General features: G+C 44.2%; 1 protein-coding gene across 2 annotated transcripts in view; it reads left to right on the forward strand.

The window, feature by feature from the left end:
- GALNT17 (polypeptide N-acetylgalactosaminyltransferase 17) overlaps positions 1–23245 on the forward strand; it is a 440942-nt gene that overhangs the window by 400098 nt on the left and 17599 nt on the right. For both annotated transcript variants that reach the window (XM_055409983.2, XM_088832981.1), the window contains exons 7-8: positions 14427–14612; positions 17038–17175. In XM_055409983.2, coding sequence (XP_055265958.1) covers positions 14427–14612; positions 17038–17175 — 324 coding nt within the window. The remainder of the gene's footprint in view (positions 1–14426; positions 14613–17037; positions 17176–23245) is intronic.

Here is a 23245-nt window from a genome sequence, read left to right on the forward strand (position 1 = left end):
TTTAGGGCCCCCTTGAGATTGATTACTTACGTTTATGGAGGCAATTCTGTGTGCTTATGAGATTTTTCTCCAATAGTATTTAGTAGTTTGGATATTGGTCCAGGCAATGCAGACTCTTGGTCTAATCCAACACAGTGGTTTTTCCAAGAGAGTGCAAAGGAGCGTGCAGATGCAGAGGTAAAATGAGAGGGTTCCAGAAAAAATTCCAAGTAATGGAGAATGGACTAAGCTGAGCCGAATTGAAGACTTAGAGCCCAAGTAGGAAGGATGGGATGTGCAGACAGCAGGGTTCAGATCCCCCAACTCGGTTACTTCCTCGCTGAGTGATTGTGCCTTGGCTTAATTTGTAAAGGTTATATAATGGTGGCACAGAGGGACCAATGCCACTGGAAGAGAAGTTCACTGTTACTCACACTTCTCGAAATGAGGGCTGTGCCACATGTCGGGAGGCAGAAGGAGCAAGGGGAAAGCCTGGCCAAAGCCTTTACTGGGTTTCCCACCAGGATGGCTCACGGGGCAGGGTAAACAGCTTAGGACTGGCCGGTTTGAGTAATTCCGGCAACCTGGGTCATAGGGGCTGTCCCAAGTGTCTGGTGCCTGGCCCTGGGTGATTTAGAGCAAGGAAAACCTCCACTTGGTTACTGAGAGTTGTAAGGAGACGGATCAGATTATGGGCCCTGGATGGCAGGGGAGAGCTTAAAAATGTGGCTGTTAGTTTGGTGCCATGATTAATGGATGCTACACGAACAGAGACAGAGTCTAAGAAAACACAGGACACTGGGTGTCTTTGGGTTTTTGAGGGGGAAGTTGTTTTATTTAAATTTATTTATTTATTTTGTCTGTGCTGGGGTTTGTTGTGGTGTGCGGGGTTTTCCCTGCAGTTCAAAGGATTCTCTAGTTGTGGCAAATGGACTGTCTAGTCGTGGCCCGTGGGCTTAGCTGCTCTATTGCATGTGGGAATCGTTCCCCAACCAGGGATCAAACCCACAGCCCCTGCATTGGAAGGCAGAAGCTTTACCACAGACCGCCAGGAAGTCCCATGGATACTGGGTATCTGTGGACAATTTGCTAAAACTCTCTGCCTCACTTTCTTTGTTTCTAAAATGGGAAACATAACAGCACGTTCCTCATTATGTTATTTTGTGATTGAGTTAGTAATGAATTAATAAATGTAAAGTGCTTACAATACAGTTAAGTTTAACTCTCATTACTTTGTTATTATTATTTCATCAGAATAGGCATCATGATCTGAGGCCCCTCCTTCTGAAAAGGTTTAGTAGGAGTAACTGAACGACGGAAGCCAAAGAAAAGGAGCCTGGGGTCAGAGTGGGTCACTCTGCATCGGTCAGGGAGGAACTGTGGAGCAGGATATTGTCGTAGAGGGTGAGGATCAGCGGAGACAGGGAGTTTGGGATATTTCTCGACACTGGCTCTGTATGCCGCTCACGAGTTGGCATCATGTACAGTGTGCCCGTGCGCAGCCCGCAGTTTAGACCATCTGCTCCATCTGTGAAATAGTGGCACAAATAAGGAGTGTTATTATAGATGAGGAAAGGGGGCTGTCCCTCCCTTGGAGGGTTAGGAAAGTGCTTCCTGTGGGGAGAGGGGAGTTCGCTGGGCCTTGAAAAGTGGGTGGAATTTGACAAGGCAGAGAGGACAGGAGAGGAGGGCGGTCCTGGTGTGGACACAGCGTGGGCAGTGGCTGAGTTTAGAATAGACAGGAGAGCATAGAGTGAGTGTAACCGGGACGATGCAGGAGGTGAATTTAGGAGTGTCGGCTTGGGCTGGAGGAACACATGGAAATAATGAAGTGAACCATTCAGTTTGGGTATCTGCCCTCAGTGTATACGGAGCCCTCTAAGTCTGGATCCTGGGAACTGAGGCTTGTGATGCTATGTGAGGGAAGAACATTGCTTCAGGAAAGGAGTCAGCAGAGAAAAAGATCTGAGATGTCAGTGGCACTGGGCAGTTTTATGAGAATCTTCTGAGGATGAAGCTGTGTCTGGGTGAACCACACCCTCATCGCCAGAGTGCAAACCTGGGAGAAAGACTCCACTGTCTCCTCTCCCGGCGATTTGGGCTGTGCCCACTGGCATCCTGGACACGGCAGCTGTCCATCCTCTTCAGACTGATGTTTCTGTCCCATCACCAGAGGTTCTGCTGCAGGGTAGTTGTACAAGGAAGCCCTTGGGGACAGCTCCGCTCACTCCAGCAGGTGGAGCTGAACTCCTTTTTCCCTCTGTCATGGAGGTGAATAATTGTCAGCAGCCCAAGAAACACTGCAACCCACCTAAGCGCAGCACACAACTGAAAATGGCAAGCAAGAAACACTCCAAACTATGGAATGTATTGTGAGCATCACAAAATCCTATTACCCCAGGACCTATTGCAAAGCTCGGCACAGCAAACTTTCCAGTGCCACTGTTCATAGTTGAAATGCGAAGCTTGGAATTTTTGCTTTATCCAGTTGTGCTTAGCCGCTCAGTCATGTCCAACTCTTTGCGACCCCATGAACTGTAGCCCACCAGGCTCCTCAGTCTATGGGGATTCTCCAGGCCAGAATACTGGAGTAAGTTGCCGTGCCCTCCTCAACAATGGGTAAACCAGAGCGGATAACCCAGGCTTGTCTAGGACATTAACCTGGAACCTCTCGCACCCAAAGCAAGAATCATATCCCTAAACCAACAAGCCACCCCTTTATCCCGTTGAACTTTCAGTTAATCTCATCAGAGGGGGATGTACTCTGGCAAGGCAAAGGGGAGGGTGGTTGATGATGGGAGGAACGTGGCCCTTTTCACAAATAGATCTCTGGTACCATTCACACTGAATAAGGATAATCATTCCTCGCAATCTGGAAACTGTGTTATGTAGAAAATTAGGATAAGTACAAAAACAAAGCAAGGGTGGAAAAAAAACTAACTTTCATCTGAGAATGCCAGAATGCTGACAAAGAGATAAATCATGCAATATTTTTCCCTTGTGGGATTTGCATGAATCTGATTTCTTGCGGTTACTATTCCACTAGCAATCGTTAATTTTTAAATCAATCATTTAATACAGATCAAAATACCCACGCAGGCTCTGCATTGCCAAAGAAAATCACATACCTCTTCAGCTTGATTCTGCCTCTTGGAAAACCTGTTTGTGGAGAGATGAAAAAAAAACTCTTGAAATCTCCATTTAAAATTTTTAGATGGTAGCTGACTGTAACCCCCAAACAAGGGTGTTTAGCCTAGATTCCCTATGTCTCTGATGGGTCTGATAAGACAGGATGGTCTAGCAGCTTGGTCAGGAATGTCAAATATATGTTTTATGTTCACTCATCTCTAACTGACATTAGTAATTACTTCAGTTATGAATGGAGGCCGTAGATCTCTGGACCATTAGCTATACCATGCTTTTGTCTCCAGTAGTAAACACAGACTCGTGTATATCACACCGTAGGTCTTATTGTTTTTGTTCGTTCGCTCAGTCGTGTCCGACTCTTTGTGACCCCATCAACTGCAGCACGCCAGGCCTCCCTGTCCTTCACCGTCTCCCGGAGTTGGCTCAAACTCATGTCCATTGAGTTGATAATGCCATCCAACCATCTCATCCTCTGTCACCCCTTGCTCCTCCTGCCCTCGGTCTTTCCCAGCATCAGGGTCTTTACTAATGAGTTGGCTCTTCACATCAGGTGGCCAAAGTATTGGAGCTTCAGCATCAGTCCTTCCTGGACAGGCTGACATGTCACCAGGAGTGTTCAGGGCTGTCTCCTGGTGCCCCTTCTGTGATGCTGAGAAAGCAGCATCCCTCATGTTAACCCCACTTCTTCACTTGGAATGGAACTTCTCATTTTGTGGAAGAAGCCCCTTCCTGTCGGAATGGAACGTCTCGTTTTGTGGAAGAAGCCACTTCCTGTCTGCACGCCAGAAAGTGCTTCTCCCCCATATGGAAGCTCTTTAACCAAAGCTCCTCTGTTTCCGAGAGGGGATTTGGAAAGGTTTCCCAAAGCAGGCCTCTAAGCTAATGACAGAAGGTGCTACAATTTCATGGGCAACTAACTACTTCAAGATGAATTTTTTTGAAAGAATGTTTTCCTTTACAGCAGCTGTCTCCAGCCTTTTGGGCACCAGGGACTGGTTTCAAAGAAGACAATTTTTCCACGGACTGGCTTGGGAAGGGGGATGGTTTCAGGATGATGCAAGCCCAGTGGGGTCTCTTCTCCTATGAGAATCTAACACTCCCGCTGATCGGACAGGAGGTGGAACTCAGGTAGCAATGTCAGCAATGGGAAGCGGCTGTAAATACAGATGAAGCTTCGCTGGCTTGCCCACCATTTACCTCCTGCTGTGCAGCCCGGTTGCTAACAGGCCATGGACCAGTGCCAGTCCATGGTCTGACTTGGGGATCGCTGCTTTACAGAATTGCCCTGGATTCTCCACAGAAGTGCCCTGGGATGAAACCCAGGGAAAACAGAGGAGGGATATTGTATTCGTTTGCTAAGGCTGCCATAGCAAAGCCCTGCAGTCTTTTTTTTTTTTTTTTTTCCTTTTGATGTGGACCATTTTTAAAATCTTTATTGAATTGGTTACAATATTGCTTCTATTTTATGTTTTTGGAGTTTTGGCCAGAAGGCACGTGGGGTCTTAACCCCCTAACTGAAAGTTGTTCAATCATGTCTGACTCTTTCCGACCTCATGAACTATACCGTCCATGGAATTCTCCAGGCCAGAATACTAGGATGGGTAATCTTTCCCTTCCCTTCTTCATGGGTAATCTTTTCCTTCTCCAGGGGATCTTCTCAACCCAGGGGTCGAACCCAAGTCTCCCACATTGCAGACAGATTCTTTACCATCTGAACCACCAGGGAAGCCCCTTAACTCCCCAACCAGGGATCAAACCCACAACCCTTGTGTTGGAAGGCGAAGTCCTAACCACTGGACCGCCAGTGAAGTATCTTATAAAGATACTGGTCATACTGGATTAGGGCCCCACCAAACCCTGATGACTTCAATAAACCTTAAGTTGTCTTCCCTTGTGACTCAGCTGGTAAAGAATCTGCCTGCAATGCACGAGACCTGGGTTCAATCCCTGGGTTGGGAAGATCCCAACCTTTCAGAAAGATCCTTTCCTGGAGAAGGGAAGAGCCACCCACTCCAGTATTCTGGCCTGGAGAATTCCATGGACTGTATAGTTCATGGGGTCACAAAGAGTTGGACACGTCTGAGTGACTTGCATTCACTCACTCAAACCTTAAGTTCTGTCTTTTAAGTTTCTGTCTCCAAATCTAGTCACATTCTGAGGTCCTGGGAGCGAGGACTTCAATGAATCAATTGGCCAAGGGTTAGGTGTGTGTGTGGAGGGGTGCAGTTTCCCTACAGCAGTCATGATTCCTTCCTGCCCCCTGAGCACTCATCCTAGGACCCAGGGGTGACAAGAAAATCCAGGAGCACAGGGCATCTGTTAAGCATGTCAGACACATGAACTTCAATCACGGGCTGGGCTGTGTTTCAAATTCTCCAGGACAAAGGCCTGGAGGCGGCCTTTGAAGCAACCCGGAGCTGCTGGTTCTTTAAGGTGTCAAGATCAATGCCATTCACTGGCATTCTGAGAACTATCAAAACCCAACCCCACACATCCCAGGATTTTCACAAAAGGGAAAAGAAGGGGATACATTCGAGATAATACAACGACATTCCTGTGTTTTCTCTGAGCCAGAGAGAGGATAGACATAGTTCAGTCAGGCTGGCCTTTTTGGACCGAGCTTTCTGTGAATGGGAAGTGAGTTCACACATTCGGTCCCACGGACTCTGTGGGAGCCCGGCCACCAGCAGCTTACAGCCGCAGAAGTCAGCGGGTAGAAGAGATGACATTTTACAATTGTTCCAATAGACCCCAGGCCTGGAAGATATGCCAGATACCACTTTCGGAGAGCAAGAACAAAGCAGTGCTGGGGAGAACTGTTTAAAAATTTAAAAGACTATTTCCCTTTATCCATGCTGCTGCTGGCCAAACGTTTCAGCCATTTGCCTAACATGAAAATGACCCCACGCAGGGCAGAGGACCACGTGGGTTGGGGGCACATCGCGGCCATCATCAGCATGCAGATGCAGTAACCGGCCTCCAGGGATGCTCAGCAGTGGATTGTTTTCTGAGAGAGAAACAGAAATGAGATTACCAGGTTGGAAGGAACCTCTGGGAGGCCACTTGCTTCAGGTCATCTAATCCATTCAAAGCCTGGGATTCCTGTAGACATTTTCAAATTCTACACACAAGTCAAAACAAGGGATGGGGTGTCTCTAGGGCTGGTAATTCTGGCTGCTAGAAGAGGCAAACCTCTTCATCTCGCTGGCTTCACTGCGAGTTTATTTTTTTAAGTATTTTTTTAAATTGATTTTTGGCTGTACTGGGTCTTTGTTGCTGCTTTGCAGGCTTTCTCTAGTTGCCGCGAACGGGGGCTACTCCTTAGTTGCATTGCGTGGGCTTCCCACTGCGGTAGCTTCTCTTACTGCAGAGCACTGACTGGAGGAGCAGGGACTCAGGAGTTATGGTGCACAGGCTTAGCCGCTGTGTGGCATGTGGGATGTTCCCAGACCGGGGATCAGATTCGTGTCCCCTGCATTGGCAGACTGTCAACCACTGGACCACTAGGGAAGTCTCTCTTTGAGAATTTAACAAAAACCCATTGTGGATGCTCAGGGTGGAAAGGTAGCCTTCCTTGTGGTCACTCGGAGACTTTGGCTTCTTCTCCATGTGGCTTTTCCACCTATAACAGGTGACTTCCAAGTCCCTGGGCAGTGGGAGAGAGAGGATGAAGAAAGCACACTGGCTTTTCAGCCACATCAGCCTTGGGGGATGCACCTCCCCTAGGCTCTGTCTTAAGGCCACACCTCTGGGGGTGGGGTGGGTGGAGATTAAGGCCACAGCTCCCAAGAGGCCATGCTGCCCAGGTTACAGCCTTTGTGGTGGAGTCTGCAGGAACCCGTGCTGACACTGGCAAAGGTTGGCCTCATCTTTGCCATGAGTGGTGCCATGTTTGGGTTTGGTTTGTCAGCGGACAGTTACGCGCCCAAGGAAAATTCCATCCACTATTCTCTAGTCTGTCTGACACCAAAATAGAAGTTGGAATTCATTAAGAGGGATGGAGATTCACCATCTTCTAGGCATTTGAGTGTCCTCTCCCATTGTAAGAATCCTTTCCTGATCAAAGTCCTAAGGTTTACACCAAAAAAATTGAAGAGATGGTGAAATCCACTGATGCTGTAACCCATCAGGCCCCCAGCCCCCAGCCTCAGGCTCGGATTGACTCAGGAGGGTCATCTGATGGCTCTGAGTTTCCTTTTGTGCCCAGACCCAAGTGAACTGGGATCTGCGTTTGTCTTTCCCTGGCTCTGAATCATTCAGCATCTCCCAAGAGCATTGATGGGCATGATGGTCTGGAATTTCTGGTCTTTAGACTCTGCTATGGTGGCAGCATTCTGGCTCCTAAGGCCAACCGTCTGGTTCCTGTTGGTCGTCATAATGACTGGATCATTTACTTTGCCCCCAAGTCCCTGGATCCTGACATTCCATCCTGTGTCTTTCCTGACTCACAGCTTATCATCAGTCTCAGAAACCCCAGACTTCCCTGATATCCGTGGCTCCTAACCCAATTACTTGTCCAACATTTTAAAAATTAATTGACATTTTTGGCCAATGGTAGTAACAGACCTTAAAAAAGTAGATGTCTTTTTGAAAAATAAATATATATATATATAAACTCTATTATATATATAGTATATATAAACACAACTCTACTTCAATAAAAAATAAAGATTAAAGAGAAAAAGAGCCAAATCTCATTCACTGTCCTCCTGTGGTTAAGCCTGGTTCATCCACATCCTACCAGCTCCTCCTTAATCCCAGGCAACCTGCAGACTGGGTGGTAGTAGAGCATGGATGTGTACTTGGAGAAATGAACACGAGGTTATCACTGCCCCACCCTGCCACCTCGTTGTGGCTGCTTCCATCCCAAGGTTCTAGAGCAGTTCTCAACACTCTCCTGGAATTCCAGTTATAAGCTCTGAGTACAGAACAAAGACTGTGTGTAGGATCCACGTTTCAATTACCTTTATATCCCTGGCAGCATTTAGCTCCAAGCTCTGGTCTTAGTATACATATCTGTAGCTTAAATGACTAAGAGAGGGAAATTGCTAGAATTACCAGTAGGAGTACAAAGATGGACAAAATGTTTGATATCTACTTGGTCAGAGCTGCCCTTTGCAAGGAGGGATAGGCCAAAGGGAGGAGTCTGTAAAGAGGTCAGAGATGGAAGGAGCCAGAGAAAGCCAGCATGGGGCAGTCTTAAGTACAGGAAAAGAGAGGTGGGGGATGGGGGAGGACAGGGCCAAACTGACCCTGAGGGGGCTGATTGAGGCAGCTTTGAGCTGTTTTTCTAACATAGAAGCCCAGACCTTTCTGACAGTTACATGCTAGCAGACTATAGATAGTAAGGCTGGGGAAAATTTTAAGTCGATGCACATAGACCTGATATTATTTATTTTCCTCCCCAATATTATTCTTTTACATGCACAAGCAACAGCAACAGAAATCAAAAGAAAGGAACAAAAAGCTTTCCCAACACTCTTTTCATGCTCCATCAATCAAGCTGCTTTCAATATGCGTTTCTCTCCTCCTGTGAAATCACATGTCATTTGCCAAGCTTCGTTTTAATTCCTCATCTCGCATTAAGAGAAATGACGTGGATCAACAGGCAATAGAAATCAGGTATTTTAGAGGTTCTCACCCCTGTGGTATTTAAATTGAAATATGTCTTGAAGTCCATATTGGTAAATCCTATTTCTGAGAAACAATCATAAATAAAAGAGAGGTTTGAAATTGAATTTTTGGAAAAGGACTTGTGAAGGAAAGCAGTATGTGTCCATCCAATTTAGCGGGATGGAATGTGCATTTAAACTGGGAAAAACCAGCTCACCGTCTCCAGGCTGGCAGAGGGGAGCACCGAGGATCAGGGGTGATCCTGTCCATCTGGGTAGTGAGTTATCAAGGAGTCTCTAAAAAGATCGGAAGAACAGAAGTAACAAAGTAAATGTTCTCTTCGCCAGAAATCTGCATTGTTTTGAACAGATCTTTGCCAACAAACAAAAGGCTAAAATTTGCAAGCTCTTGGATCACAGGATAGGGTTGTTGATGTAATTTCTGCATTGAGCACTCCTCCAACGCTGCTTTTAACGTTGTAAATAGGTTTAAATGGTTTCCAAAGTGACTTCAATCTGATACCAGGAAGAATTCCTGTCCGTGGGGAGGAGACATTGAGAGACCAGCCCCAGAGCTTTAGGGCTTCATTACGAGAGAGAGGATGAAAGGGGCCCCAGAACTGGGCTTCCAGGTTCTCAGGGTCTCATACTAGGTCAGGCCTTGAAAGGAGACTATAGAACTAAGGACTCTGGAGGTGAGGGTCAGGAGGCTCCCCACCTCTCTGCTGGGATGGAGTGTTGGGGTTACAGGAGCCTAGGTGGCCCTCAAACACCTTTTGATCTAGATTGTCAGGATGTGGTCACAGGAACCACATCAGTTTATTTAATTCTGGGTTCTTTGACTCTCCTCCCCTCACTTTTTTAGGGGTAAACTTTTTTCTCTCCTATATTCCAAATTTCATGACAGAATCTAGAGAAACGTCTCTTTCTTCTCTCCTGAGATGAAGAAAGGTGTCAGTGACATCTCCTGTTACTTCAGGAATCTGTCCTCATGAATTGGAAAGAAAGCTTGCTGAAAACAGACTGGAGGCCTTCACAGAGAAACCCTTCCCTTTCCGGCTGGCTGACCTGTCAACTGTCTGGAATTCTCCCGTTGGAGTCCCGGGGTTCCTTATTCTCATGCCGAGAAAAGCCAAACATAACTTACTTTATGATAAAGCAGCGTCCTGCAAGACAGCAGAGTAGGGTACCGCTTCATCCCTGGGTGACCGGGGAGCTGCAGAGCTGCCTTTCTAGGTTTGGCTGAGACACCGGGATGAACAGTCTCGGGCACCTGGTGGGGAGAGGGAGAAAGTGACTTGGTTGATGTTACACAGCTAGTTTTGGGAGGAGGCAGAACAAGAATGTTGGCCTCCGCTGCCTGGTTCATTCCTCTGCACCTCACTGCCCTCTCCACGCCAGCCCTACACAGAGTCCGTGGAAGAGGCTGCCCGTAAGGAATGATTCGAAAGACCTTGCACACTAGAATCCAGAAAGATGATGAAGTGCGAGATCAGAGAGAGAGAAGAGACCCTGGAAGCCAACTTCATTTTCACTCCGAGGCCTCAGCTCATCATATAAAGACAAATGATCCAATTAAAAATTGGGTGGAGGATCTGAATAGGCTGCTCTGCAGACAGACAAATGGCCAAGAAGTGCAAGAGAAAGTGCTCAACATCATTAGCCATCGGGGAGATGCAAATCAAAGCCATAATATGATGCTACTTCACACCCACTAGGATGGCTCTAATCAAAAAGATGGACAGTGACAAGGGTTAGCAAGGATGGGGAGAACTAAGAACTTCATGACACTGCTGGGGGCAATGTAGAATGGTACAGCCACTTTGGAGAAGTCTAGTAGATCCCCAAATGTTAAACATAGAGTTACCCTATGACCCAACAATGCCACTGCCAGGGTAAGGGGAAATGATAACATACATCCATATGTATGAAAACCTGTATATGAATATTCACGGCAGGGTTAGTTTTAATAGCCCAATGGAAACAACCCTAGTGGCCATCAACTAATAAATGTATAAACAAAATGTAGGACATCTGTACAATGGAATAGTATTCTGCTGTATAAAGCAATGCAGCAATTCATTGCAGCATGGATAAAAGATGAAAACATGATGCTAAGAAGAAGTCAACCATCTGAGATCTTCACCAGGCTCAGCCTTGCTTTTTCCAGTCCTCCTGAAAAGTGAAAGTAAAAGTCGTTCAGTCGTGTCTGACTCTTTGCGACCCCTCCCCAAACTGGAATCCATCCCTTGACTCTGCTTTTCCCCATCTCTCTGTGTATACGTTCGTTTATCTATTTTTGTTACAGCTTTGTTGAGATATTCACATCCTGTTAGAGTTCACCCACTTAAAGTGTCCAATTCATTGGTTTTTAGTAGATTCAAAAAGTTTTGCAGTATTCGCTATAATCAATATTAGAACATTTTCATCACCCTAAAAGGAAACTCCGTATCCACTAGCAGTCACTCTAATCCTGTGACCCTACCTGCAGCCCTTGGCAACCATCGATTTTTTCTGTCTCTGTGGATTTTCTTTTACTGGACATTTCGTATAAACGGAATCAAATAATATACAGTCCTTTGTGACCAGCTGTTTCACTTACATAATGTCAGAGTTCTTCCATGTTGTAGCATGTGTCTAAATTTTATTTTTATTGTTAAATAATATTCCGTTGTACGAATGTACTGTAATTTGTTTATCCATTCATCAGTTGATAAATCTTTGCCTAATCCTAGGTCATGGAAATTTACTCATGTTTTCTTTCAAGAGTTGTATAGTTTTGGCTCTTACATTTAGGTCTTTGATCCATTTTGAGTTAATTTTTTAAGTATTTATTTACTGATTTGTTTGTTTTATAATGTCCACAGCAGCTTTCTTTGTAGTGTAACTAAACTCAGAACAACTATCAAGAGATAAATGGGAAAAAACTCTAGTATATCCATACAAGGGAATATGACTCAACAATAAAAAGGAGTAAACTCTTGATATGAAGTGAAGTGGAGTGAAAGGTGCTCAGTCGTGTCCGACTCTTTGCGACCCCATGGACTGTACAGTCCATGGAATCCTCCAGGCCAGGATATTGGAGTGGGTAGCTGTTCTCTTCTCCAGGGTGTCGTCCCAACCAGGGATCAAACCCAGGTCTCTTGCATTGCAGGTGGATTCTTCACCATCTGAGCCACCAGGGAAGCCCAAACTATTGATATATACAACTATAAAGATCAGTCTCAAAATACCTTTGCCGAATATAAGTCAGACAAGCAAACAGTGCATTTGGCTGTACCTGGTCTTAGCTGCAGCACATAGGATCGTCGGTCTTCATGGCAGCATGCAATAGATTTTAATTGTGGCATACAGTATCTTTTAGTGGTGCCAAGCAAATTCTTAGCTGCAGCATGTGGGATCTAGTTCCCTAACCAGGGATCAAACCCAGGTCTCCTGCATTGGGACTGCCAAGTCTGAGCCACTGGACCACCAGGGAAGTTCCCATTTTGAGTTAATTTTTGTATATGTTACGAGGTCGTGGTCCAAAATCACTGTTTTGCATGTTGTCCCGGAACAGTTTTTGTAAAACCATTTTTCCCCCACTGGATTGTCTTGGTGCTAACCACAGATGTGAGGGTTTATTTCTGGACTCTCAGTGGATTCTGTTCTGTTGATCTGTGTGTCTTCCTCTTCGCCGTGCCACACTGTCCTGATTATGGTAGCTCTGTGATAAATTTTGAGATCAGAAGTGGAAGTCCTCCAAGTTTGTTCTCTTCTAGATTATTTTGGGCCCCTTGTATTTCTGTATGAAATTTAGAACCAGTTTGTTAATTTCTGCCAAGAAGCCATTGGTTTTTTTTTTTTAATAAAGATTTTGTGTTGACTATTTAAATCCTTTTGGGAAGTACTGCTAACTTAATTATATTAAGTCTTCGAATCTGTATACATGGGATGTCTTTTCATTCATTCACAGAATCTTGAAACTGTCCAGGGTTACATATCCTGGAATTCTGTGTGTTTGTGTATTGCCCACTCCTGGAAATTCAGCCACCTTCTTTTACCACATAAGGTCTCTTGCCCTAATTCCCCTCACAGACTTCTTGCCATATTTTACTTCCCTGACTTGACTTCTTCTACTGCCAGCAGCTGGGTCTGTCCCATCTCATGGGAGCGTCTAGTTGTCAGGTCACAATCAAACTAGTCTGGACCACCCAGCATCTACAGTCTCTTAGCCCCCAGTCTCCTCCTTGAAGAAACAGGCAGGGTGAGGATTCTTGATTATGGTGAGAGTTTTCCATCTGTATCATTTCTCTGTGGGGTAGCCAAAGGTTGCGTATAGAAACAGAAGCACGTGCACAAGCACACACACACACTTGCATGCATTTGCCACTAAATTCAATCAATAAAGGCCCAGAGGAGGTGTGCAAACACTCAAGAAGTTCCCGGTATCCTCACGGAGGGAGTTGGGGAAACTATAGGTAGAAGAACTTGAGGTGGGTCTGTGCTGACCTCAAACACTCATGGGCACTCTCACTCACAGAGAGTATACGAGAGTCTCACGGATCCCTGAAACATCTCTGTCTCTTCTTCCTCTTCTCCTTCATCAGTACCAGGAAGTTCATTTTTACAAATTAGTCCTTCTTTTAAAAAAAAAATTTATTTATTTTATTTTTGGCTTCACTGGGTCTTCCTCTCTGCACGAGGGCTTTCTCTAGTTGCGGCGAGCGGGGCCAACTCTAGTTTTGGCGCTCAGCCTTCTCCTTGCGGTGGTTTCTGTTGCCCAGCACGGGCTCGGGGGTGCATCGGCTTACTAGTTGTGCACACAGGCTTAGTTGCTCTTCAGCATGCGGACTCTTTCCAGACTAGAGACTTAAGCTGTGTCCCCTGCACTGGCAGGGAGATTCCTAACCACTGGACCACCAGGGAAGCCCCAACAAATTAGTCTTTCTTGACAATTGTAAATGTTTTGTTTGTCCTGCTTGGGACCAAGAGAAGTCAGATGGTCCCATTTTCCTCTGGGAGCAGGGCCATTTGATCCTGGAAGCCTGCTGTGCCCCTGAAGAAGATGGCAAGTTGTCACCTCCTTGGGCTTCTGCATCTCCTAAAGGCAATTAACATTTCAGCCTTCCACTTAAATATTCCAGCCAGAAGTGCCACCTGTATATGATGGCACTGGGGTGGATGCTTCCAGAAGGCTGGGCATCTGTGCTCTTAAGAGACTCCAAAATAGAGCATGTTGATAATGTAGAATTAGACCTTTGTACACTTTGTGCTTCTATGAATAAAGATGGTCTGTTATTTTAGTTTGAATTTTCCCTTATAGTTCTATAGGACACAACTTCAGATTGGAAAGAAAACCTTCATGGGTGCCAATTGTGCTCTACTGGGAAATTCAGAAAACCCATGTCACCAGGGGCATCTCACGTGTATGGGTATATCTTAGGAAGAGATAGATTTTAATATTCTGAGCTGCTGTATCTATAAGAGAAATTCCTCCAAACCTTTTTTTTTCTACCAGTTTTAGTCAGGTGAGGTTAAGCTCTGCTGCAGTAACAAACCAACCCTGAAATCTCAGTGGCTTTATATAATAAAATACATTTCTCACTCATGCTGTCTCCTGACCTGCTGCTTTCAAGTTGAGGGTGGGGGGAAGCAGTGGTCTTTGGGGATTTCTCTGTTGAGTTCATGAAGTCCTTACCCCCGCAGGTGTGGCTGTGTGGGGGCAGCATGGAGGTCCTGCCTTGCTCACGGGTGGCCCACATCGAGAGGAAGAAGAAACCATACAACAGTAACATCGGCTTCTACACCAAGAGGAATGCTCTACGGGTTGCCGAAGTCTGGATGGACGACTACAAGTCTCACGTGTACATAGCATGGAATCTGCCGCTAGAGGTAGAACCTTCCCCATCACCCTAGAACACTGACCTTGTGCTTGACCAGTCACTGATCCCTTTACCAAGCCAATGCTTCCTCCCCAGAAAGATGCTCACCCTTGCAGGATTATAAATACACTTTAAGGTGGCTCACAGACCTCCAGGTTTTAGAACCCCTGCTTTACATGGGGATTGGCACAATGGAAATCTCTAAATCCATTTACAGAGATTAGAAGGATCATAGTGTGTTAATTCCAGTCTCGTTATATTCATCTTGACACTGAGTGTCAAGACCTGCTCCTGAGGGTGCACTGTGTCTAGAAGATCCTAGCCCAGTTTTTGGCACCAGACTCCATCATCCACTCTCAGTTCCCACAGAGCTCCAGCTGCCCCATGATGTAGGTCCCTACTGCACGCTGGATCCTTGTTTTCACGGCTCTTCAGTTCTTTTCCATATTCCGCCCAGAATATAGTCTAGGAAAATTCCCATTGCCACAGCCCCACAGAGGTCTTGTACGGCAGTTGTACACGGGCTTGTTTGGAATCCAAGCCTTGCCGCTTGTAATTATGACATGTTGAACAAATCTAATTATCACCTCTATAGCTTAGGTTCCACAGTTATCAAATGGCGATTATAGCAAGCCCTCCTTCCTTTAGGTCGATTGTGAGAACTAAATTGTAAGTACCTAACCTGAGGATTAAGTACTAAAGCTAAGGACATGTGATGTACTTGGAGCAATGCCTGGCACAGGATGTGAAATGTTGGCGAGCACTTTTGTCCTCCATAGCCCAGTTTGGTGACCTGTACTCTCAGCCATAGTCAGGTTTATCTGTTCAGCTGGAGCTCCTATAGGTGTCCGAGCCATGGATTTGTCCCCACTGAGAAATGGCAGCCCCTGTGCTTCAGGAGGCTGCAACCCCAGACAACAGAAGTGCAGTTGAGTCTGGGTTTGTGGATAAACAGGATAAAAGTGAAGGATTTTTTATCATTGTTGTTACAATTATTAAAATAATGTTCTAAAGCACTGAAAACCCCCTTCCGGCCACATGGCACTTTATAGCCATTAAGGTAGAAGTGATTTTCTGCATTATTGTGTAAAATAGCAACCTTTGCTGAGCCCCTATACTGTCCCAGGCACTCACTAAGGTTCTTATTTGCAATATCTCATGTACCTCTCATAACAACCTCGTGACAGAGGAACTACCTGCCCTGATGTCCTCATCTATAGAGTCAAGACTGTTAACCTTGATCTCATAGGGCTCCTGGGAAGATAAAAGTGAGCCTTAAAGCAGAGCATGACAAATGCTGTGTTCAGTAACTGCTAGTTTGATGTGAACCTGTTATGATGTCCATTTTACAGATGGGTAAACCGCAACTCTGGCGAGTTAAATTGATTTGCTTAAGGTCCTACACCCAGCACATGACAGGGCAGGGATGTGAAATGGTGTCTTCGTTCAGCTCTGCCCACCACCCTGTGACATCAGTGGAACAAGTGTTGTTATTTTTCTTGTTTGAGATGAGAGCAGTGACCTAGGATGGGGATGTGACTTCGGGTCAGAAGAACTCAAGGCTGGTCTCCCAATGCTTTCTCCACCATTACAAACCACCTTAGGTCCCTAACTCCAGTGTTCCCTACCTGGCTTTTCACAAATGACCATCCTCATTAATCTTGCTAAGTATATTAAAGAGTTAAAATATCACTGCCAGGTTTGCCTTTGAATGTTAATAAGTTTGACATTTAAAGGGACTTTTCTTTTAAAAATCCCTGTTCGGCTGCCAAAGAAGAAATCTTAATGAAATCATTTAAACTCTTCTACTCTTGCTCTAAAGTGCTGCTTGGCTGCCCGTCATAGTGAAGAGGGTATCCTGTCTCTACCGGGTCAGAGCCGTCTTGTGGCTGACACTGGAGTCGTATTTCAGCTACTTTATTTTCCCCTGTCAGCACACAGCAGCCCATTACAGGTTCATTTCTGTAAAAGCAGAGTGAATTATTCATTAGAACATCATTACAAGCTTTGCAATGGAAAATTATTTTCACATCTGCATATAATGAACTTCACAAAGAGCCTGCAAAGGGGGGAAGGGGGAATTACACATGTACAATAAAGGAAGGCAGGAGGTGGTTATAGGCATTTCTTTTCTCGTCTTAATCAAATAATTCCTGTGATAATTGGGTCTGAGAGTCACTGAAGAAATGGCAGAGATGGAGCTGGGAAGGCAGGTCGTCAGTATCTGTGTGTTGCAGGATTCTTTTCACGGCGATGAGGAAGGCTGGCTTGGGGGGCTGCATACTGTGCCCAGGGGGACAGTACTGGCTAGCTCAGGGCTAAAGAATCATGTATGGGCTTCAGATTTCTCTCTGATGGTTTCCCTGAAGGTGACACTGCCCGTCCTGTGCTCTGGCCAGAGCCTCCCAATCACTAAACCCTTTGCTTACTTTCAGAATCCAGGAATTGACATTGGCGATGTCTCCGAAAGAAGAGCCTTAAGGAAAAGTTTAAAGTGTAAGAATTTCCAGTGGTATCTGGACCACGTCTACCCAGAAATGAGAAGATACAATAACACCGTCGCCTACGGGGAGGTAATGAAGACCACACTTGCTCTCGACTCGGATGGCTGTGCAGGGGGCTGTGGATCATTTGGCTGGGGGTGAATGACAAAGTCATTCAGTGGTTAGTTTTTTTAGAGGTGCCAGCCTTCACAGCAAGGCTGTCACTAGCTGGTATGAATGAATTGTAAATTGTGCGTGCGTGTTCAGTCACATCCGACTGTTTGTGATCCCCCCAGACTGTAGCCCTCCAGGATCCTCTGTCCATGGAATTCCCCAGGCAAAAGTATTGGAGTAGGTTGCCATTTCCTTCTTCAGGGGATCTTTGGAGAAGGAAATGGCAACCCACTCCAATATTCTTGCCTGGAGAATCCCATGGATGGAGGAGCCTGGTGTCAAAGAGTCGGACACAACTGAGCGACTTCACTTCACTTCACTTCCCAGCCCAGGGACCGAACCCTCATCTCTTTGTCTTCTGCATTGCAGGCAGATTCTTTACCACTGAGCCACCAGGGAAGGCCCACCAACTGCTGGCGAGACATATGTAATAAATGTCGCAATGGGGACGTGGGCCATCGTCTGGCCTGTGGTGTGGAGTGGACCATAAATTCTGTTTAGGGCATTGTGAGGTGCCATGGGACCTGTGCTGAGCCGCTGAGCGGCAAGTTGGGGGTACAGAGAGACGGAGATTAGACCTGTCTGTCCAGGGCCACTGCCTTGTGCACCGGAGTCACTTGCTGCCACAGAAGGATACAGATGCTCTTCTCAGAGTTTCTATGCTGAGACAACGTCACTTTTCTGAACATTAAAACAGATCGACCTTTCTCTAGTACAAATGCCATAAATCTGCATTTTGAAAATAGCAACAATAGCAGTGAACACGTAAAATGTGCCGGTACTGTTCTAAGTGTTTTTCACGTGTGAGTTCAATCATCCTCACTTTATCAGGTAGCAGCGTTATTTCCATCTTATTGATAGGGACACTGAGACTTAGAGACTTTAAGTACATTATCTAAAGTCTCATAGCTTGTAAATCATGGAGCCAGGACTAGACTTAAGCATTCTAATCCCAAAGATAATGTGCACATTTGGATGTATGGTCTGATTTGTTACATGTGTGTATATCTTTTTCCTAAAAATATTTATTTTTATATATGTGTGTGTGTGTGTGCTCAGTTGTGTCCAACTCTTTGCAACCCCATGGACTGTAGCCTGCCAGGTTTATACATATACTTTTTATATACACATCTATTTGTATTGGTATATGTATATATATATATTTTTTTAACTAAAACCAGACTGTCCACAATGCCTTATAATTTGAAATGTTACTAATAATAGAGAATATTTTCCTGTGTCCTTAAGCATTTTTCTGCAACATTGTTAATGGCTGTATAAGATGGTATTAAAATATATATATATATGTTTTAAACTAAAACCAGGCTGTCCACAATGCCTTATAATTTGAAATGTTACTAATAATAGAGAATATTTTCCTGTATCCTTAAGCGCTTTTCTGCAACATTATTAATGGCTGTATAAGATGGTATTTTAAAATATATGTTTTAAACTAAAACCAGGCTGTCCACAGTGCCCCATAATTTGAAATGTTACTAACAAGACAATATTTTCCTGTGTAGTTAAGCCTTTTTATGCAACCCTATCAATGGGTGTATAAGATGGTACCTATTGGTATGGCTATGTTTTGCTTGAAAACATAGACATTTCTGTTGTTGTTTTTTTAATATTGTAAGCAGCACTGCTGACAACGTGCATGTAGGTGAGCCCTGGGGCATCTGCCCTGTGTTTTTGGATGAAGGATTGGTGACACAGACTATGATCAGAGCTCAGGGAGCCGGGTGCTCTGGACCCAGCACAGATGCCCCACTAGCTCTGCATTTGGGTTTCTTCCCAGGGCTCCCTGGAAGTCCTGAAGCTGAGAAAACCCTCATGGGCTTAGAGCATTTCCTTTTTCTACAGTTGTGCATTTTTCTATTTTATCGGAGAAACATTTTGGAGGAATTAAGTCAGCCCCAGGTTAAATCATCAAAGTGCAAAGTGTCCCTTCCGAGCTGGAATCTGGATGCAGAGCTTGCTCATTATGGGGCTTCCAAGGTGGCTCAGTGGTAAAGAGTTCACCTGCCAATGCAGGAGCTGCAAGAGACATGGGTTTGATCCCTGGGTCAGGAAGCTCCCCTAGGGGAGGAAATGGCTACCCACCCTAGTATTCTTTCCTGGAGACTCTCATGGACAGAGGAGCCTGTTCGGCTACAGTCCATGGGGTCGTAAAAAGATGGATAAGTCTGAGCAACTGAGTGTGCACGCCCATAAGTGTAGTGGTTGGGGACACAGGAAGATCTAGAGCCAGTCTAATGGATTCAAGCCCGAGTGGCTTCTTTTAGCATCTGTCCCCTCATCTGTAAAATGAGGGTGTGAAAGTACCTACTGGTGGTTGGGTTGGGGTTGTTGGGAAGATGAAAAACAAGATGCCATTTACAGACTTCTTAGAACAGTACCTGGCACGTCCTACTAGCTATTAATAGGCGCACACTGCCTTGTCTTCCTTAAAATAAAAACATGTTTCTTTTTGTTTTTGGTTTTCAAAGATCAAACATAAAGATCACATGGAAAAACGGTGGGCGGTGAAAGGATTATTCATAAGACAATTGGGTAAATCACCCAGCTCTTTGGAAAAGAGAACAATTTAGATTCTTAAAGCAAATCCCAAAGTATATTTCAGATGGACTATAAGCAATAAGTGAAAGAAAAGAAACCATAATGGAACCATCCAGAAATAGATATGAATCTGAACTCTTAAAGGGGAAGGGCTTTCTAAGATGAAAGCTATGGAAGAAAATGCAAAGGAAAACGACATTTGATATGGGCTCATAAATATTAAAATAACCTATATATCACGTGAATGGAGAAATAATATGCCAAGGTGGAAATCTGTATATCATAAATGCGATAGATGAATAGATAATATCATTAATGTATAATGAACTCCACAAATAGACTTTAAATGAAATTTTTTGTTTAAATGAGAAAACATCCCCAAAGAAAAAGAGACAAAGTACAAGAGAAAATACAAGTGGGTGAAATTTTTATATTTGTTTCATAACCAACGAAATTAAAAACAAAATTTAAAATACACTGGGGTAAAAAATAAAATACACTGAGGTAGCTTTTTGTCTTATACCAAAAGAACAAAGATTCATTTTTGGAATATCTGTTGGTGCTTTGCCAGCCAGGTCTTGATAATATGAAAACCACAGATCCTCTGATGAGAGTGCAAATTGAAACAAGCTTTTTAAAAAGCAATTTGAACCACATGTATTAAAGGCTTAATGATAGTCACACTTCCTCTCCACTCTTATCCCAAGCAAATAATCTGAAATGAGGACAAAGATTTGCAAGTTCATCTCAGGGATTTTTGTTTCCTCGATCAAAAATTTGAATTTAACTTGAAGGTTAGTTAAATTGTAGTTTGCAATAGTTTGCAGCATTTCAAAAGATGTATACAAAAGTTTGATGCAAGAAAAATATTGATAATATAAACCTTAAGAGAAAAAAGTCAGGATTATGAAATTAGATGAGCCACTCTTTTAGATTAGTAGTAAAGAATCTGCCTGGGCAATGCAGAAGACGTGGGTTCAATCCCTGGCCCAGGAAGATCCTCCGGAGAATGAAATGGCAACCCATTCCAGTATTCTTGCCTGGGAAACCCTATGAACAGGGGAGCCTGGCGGGCTGCAGTCCATGGGGTCACAAAAGAGTTGGACATGACTTAGAGACTAAACAAGAACAGCAAAGACAAGAGTGTGGCGGGTGAAACTTCGATGCGGGGGACAGGCAGTTTGTAATGTAGTGTTTTCTCACGTTTTCTCAATTATCACTAATGTTTATATGATCATTTCATGATTAGGAGAAAAATAGTTACGAAAAGAGAAACAATAAAAATGATAAAATGCTAGGAGGCTAGGGCAGCGTCCCACAGGCTGTGCACTGCACATTTCACACGAAGCAGAGCGTAAAGGACATCTCTGGAACTGAAGGTTGGAATGGTCTTAGAGGTAACATAGAGATCATAATCTGATTCTTGGAGGAGGGAAAGCTTTTGATTTTACAAATTTTCCTATCTTTTTTAAGTAATAAATTCAATACCTACAGTATACAGAAAACATGAAGATAAAAACAAAACTTATTTCAAATGCCAATTCCCGGCTATGGTCAGTGTTAACATGTCAGGGCCCTGGCCTCTGTTAGTCCTCTGCTTGCTGAGCCCACCATGTACTGAAATACATTTCAGACGGACGACAGTATTAAGTGGAAGAAATCAAACTGAGTCAAATTTAGCCTGGTAACAAAATCTAGCATTATTTAGACAACTCTGATTTAACACTCCTGTGGGTTCTTTTCACTACAACCTTGCCTGACCACCTACTCTGTGTGTACTTTCTAATTTTGTTTTTCATGTACAGTTCTGTTTGAGTGTTTTTCCGTAGGCCACTGACTATTTCTGGTTTTAATGCTCCAGTCTCTTTCCTCAGTTTTTAACTCACTTGTTTGGAGGCTTTTTGAAAAGCTTTCTAATCCTGTAAACTGTATATATCCTGTTCTTAGTCACATTTTTGTAACTTCTATTTTTTAAAAAAAATTCTAATTTAAAGGTTTTTTTAAACTTTTTTTGGCAGTGCCCGTGGCATGCAGGATCTTAGTTCCCCTACCAGGGAAGGCGGCAATGCCCCCTGCATTGGAAACATGGACTCTAAAATGACATTTTAAATTAACTATTCTTCAGTAAGGCTTCCCAGTTGGCGCTAGTGGTAAAGAACCTGCTTGCCAGTGCAGGAGACTTAAGAGACATGGGTTCGATCCATAGTTTGGGAAGATTCCCTGGAGAAGGAAATGGCAAACCACCCTAATATTCTTGCCTGGAGAATCCCATCAGCAGAGGAGCCTGGTGGGCTACAGTCTATGGGGTCCCAAAGAATCAGAAATGACTGAAGTGACTGAGCATGCACACATATTTCGGTAAAAGCTGAACTCCAATCCTTTGGCCACCTGATGCGAAGAGCCAGCTCATTGGAAAAGACCTTGATGCTGGGAAAGACTGAGGGCAAGAGGAGAAGGGGGCGACAGAGGATGAGGTGGTTGGATGGCATCACCGACTCCACAGACATGAGTTCGAGCAAACTCTGGGAGATAATAAAAGACAGGGGAGTCTGGTGTGCTGCAATTCGTGGGGTTGCAAAGAGTTGGACATGACTTAGAGACTGAACAACATACTTCAATAAAAAGGAAAAAAAAGTAAAAAGAAAGATATGCAAATACGTTATGTCCTGACTCATACATGTAAGATATTGCCTTCCCAATGCACAGGCACTTCGATGTGTACAGAAACATTAAGCCACCAACTCTTGCTCAAAATTCTGTGCTTGACTCCTATGGAAAAACCTCTACTCCCTAGTTCATTTTTGCTCATCTTTTTTTTTTCCGTTTAAGCATTATTTATATGAAATAGAGCACACATAAAGTATACATAAATACAACACATGCAGCATAATAACATAAAGTTAACATCCATGTAGACATGCCCCGAGTGAAAAATAGAACATCATTAGCATCTCTTTCACTTAATCCTTTTTAACATTTAGCTCAGGAGTCACCTCCCTTAGTCTCTGAAGCCTCAGATGGGGTGAGGGCATTCTCTTCGCTGCCCTGGCATAATTCAATTACTGTGCTAGCTCTTCCTATCTCTGTCTCTCTCTTTAGCCCATCCTTCAGAGCAGGTACTCTTTTGGTATTTTCAGTCTTTGTGTTTGTTAAATTTAGCACAATACCAAACCCTTACCAGCTTCAGAAAACATTCATTAAGTTACTGCACAATAGATTTGTTTGCAAAAACATCAGGAAAAAATGTAAAAGACTAGCATTCTGACATCATTATATGGAACACATATGCCATAAAACATTAATATTCTTAATATGTAAAGAGCTCTTACAAATCTGTAATAAAACCACTTGAGATCTCAATGCGGAAATCAGTAATTCTCAAAAAGGGAAATAATTGCTAAACATGAAGCCTTCCAACTTTCCATTC

This window comes from Moschus berezovskii, chromosome 27 (assembly GCF_049115385.1).
Source record: "Moschus berezovskii isolate FMDL1 chromosome 27, NW_MosBer_1.0, whole genome shotgun sequence".
NCBI classification, from domain to species: domain Eukaryota; kingdom Metazoa; phylum Chordata; class Mammalia; order Artiodactyla; family Moschidae; genus Moschus; species Moschus berezovskii.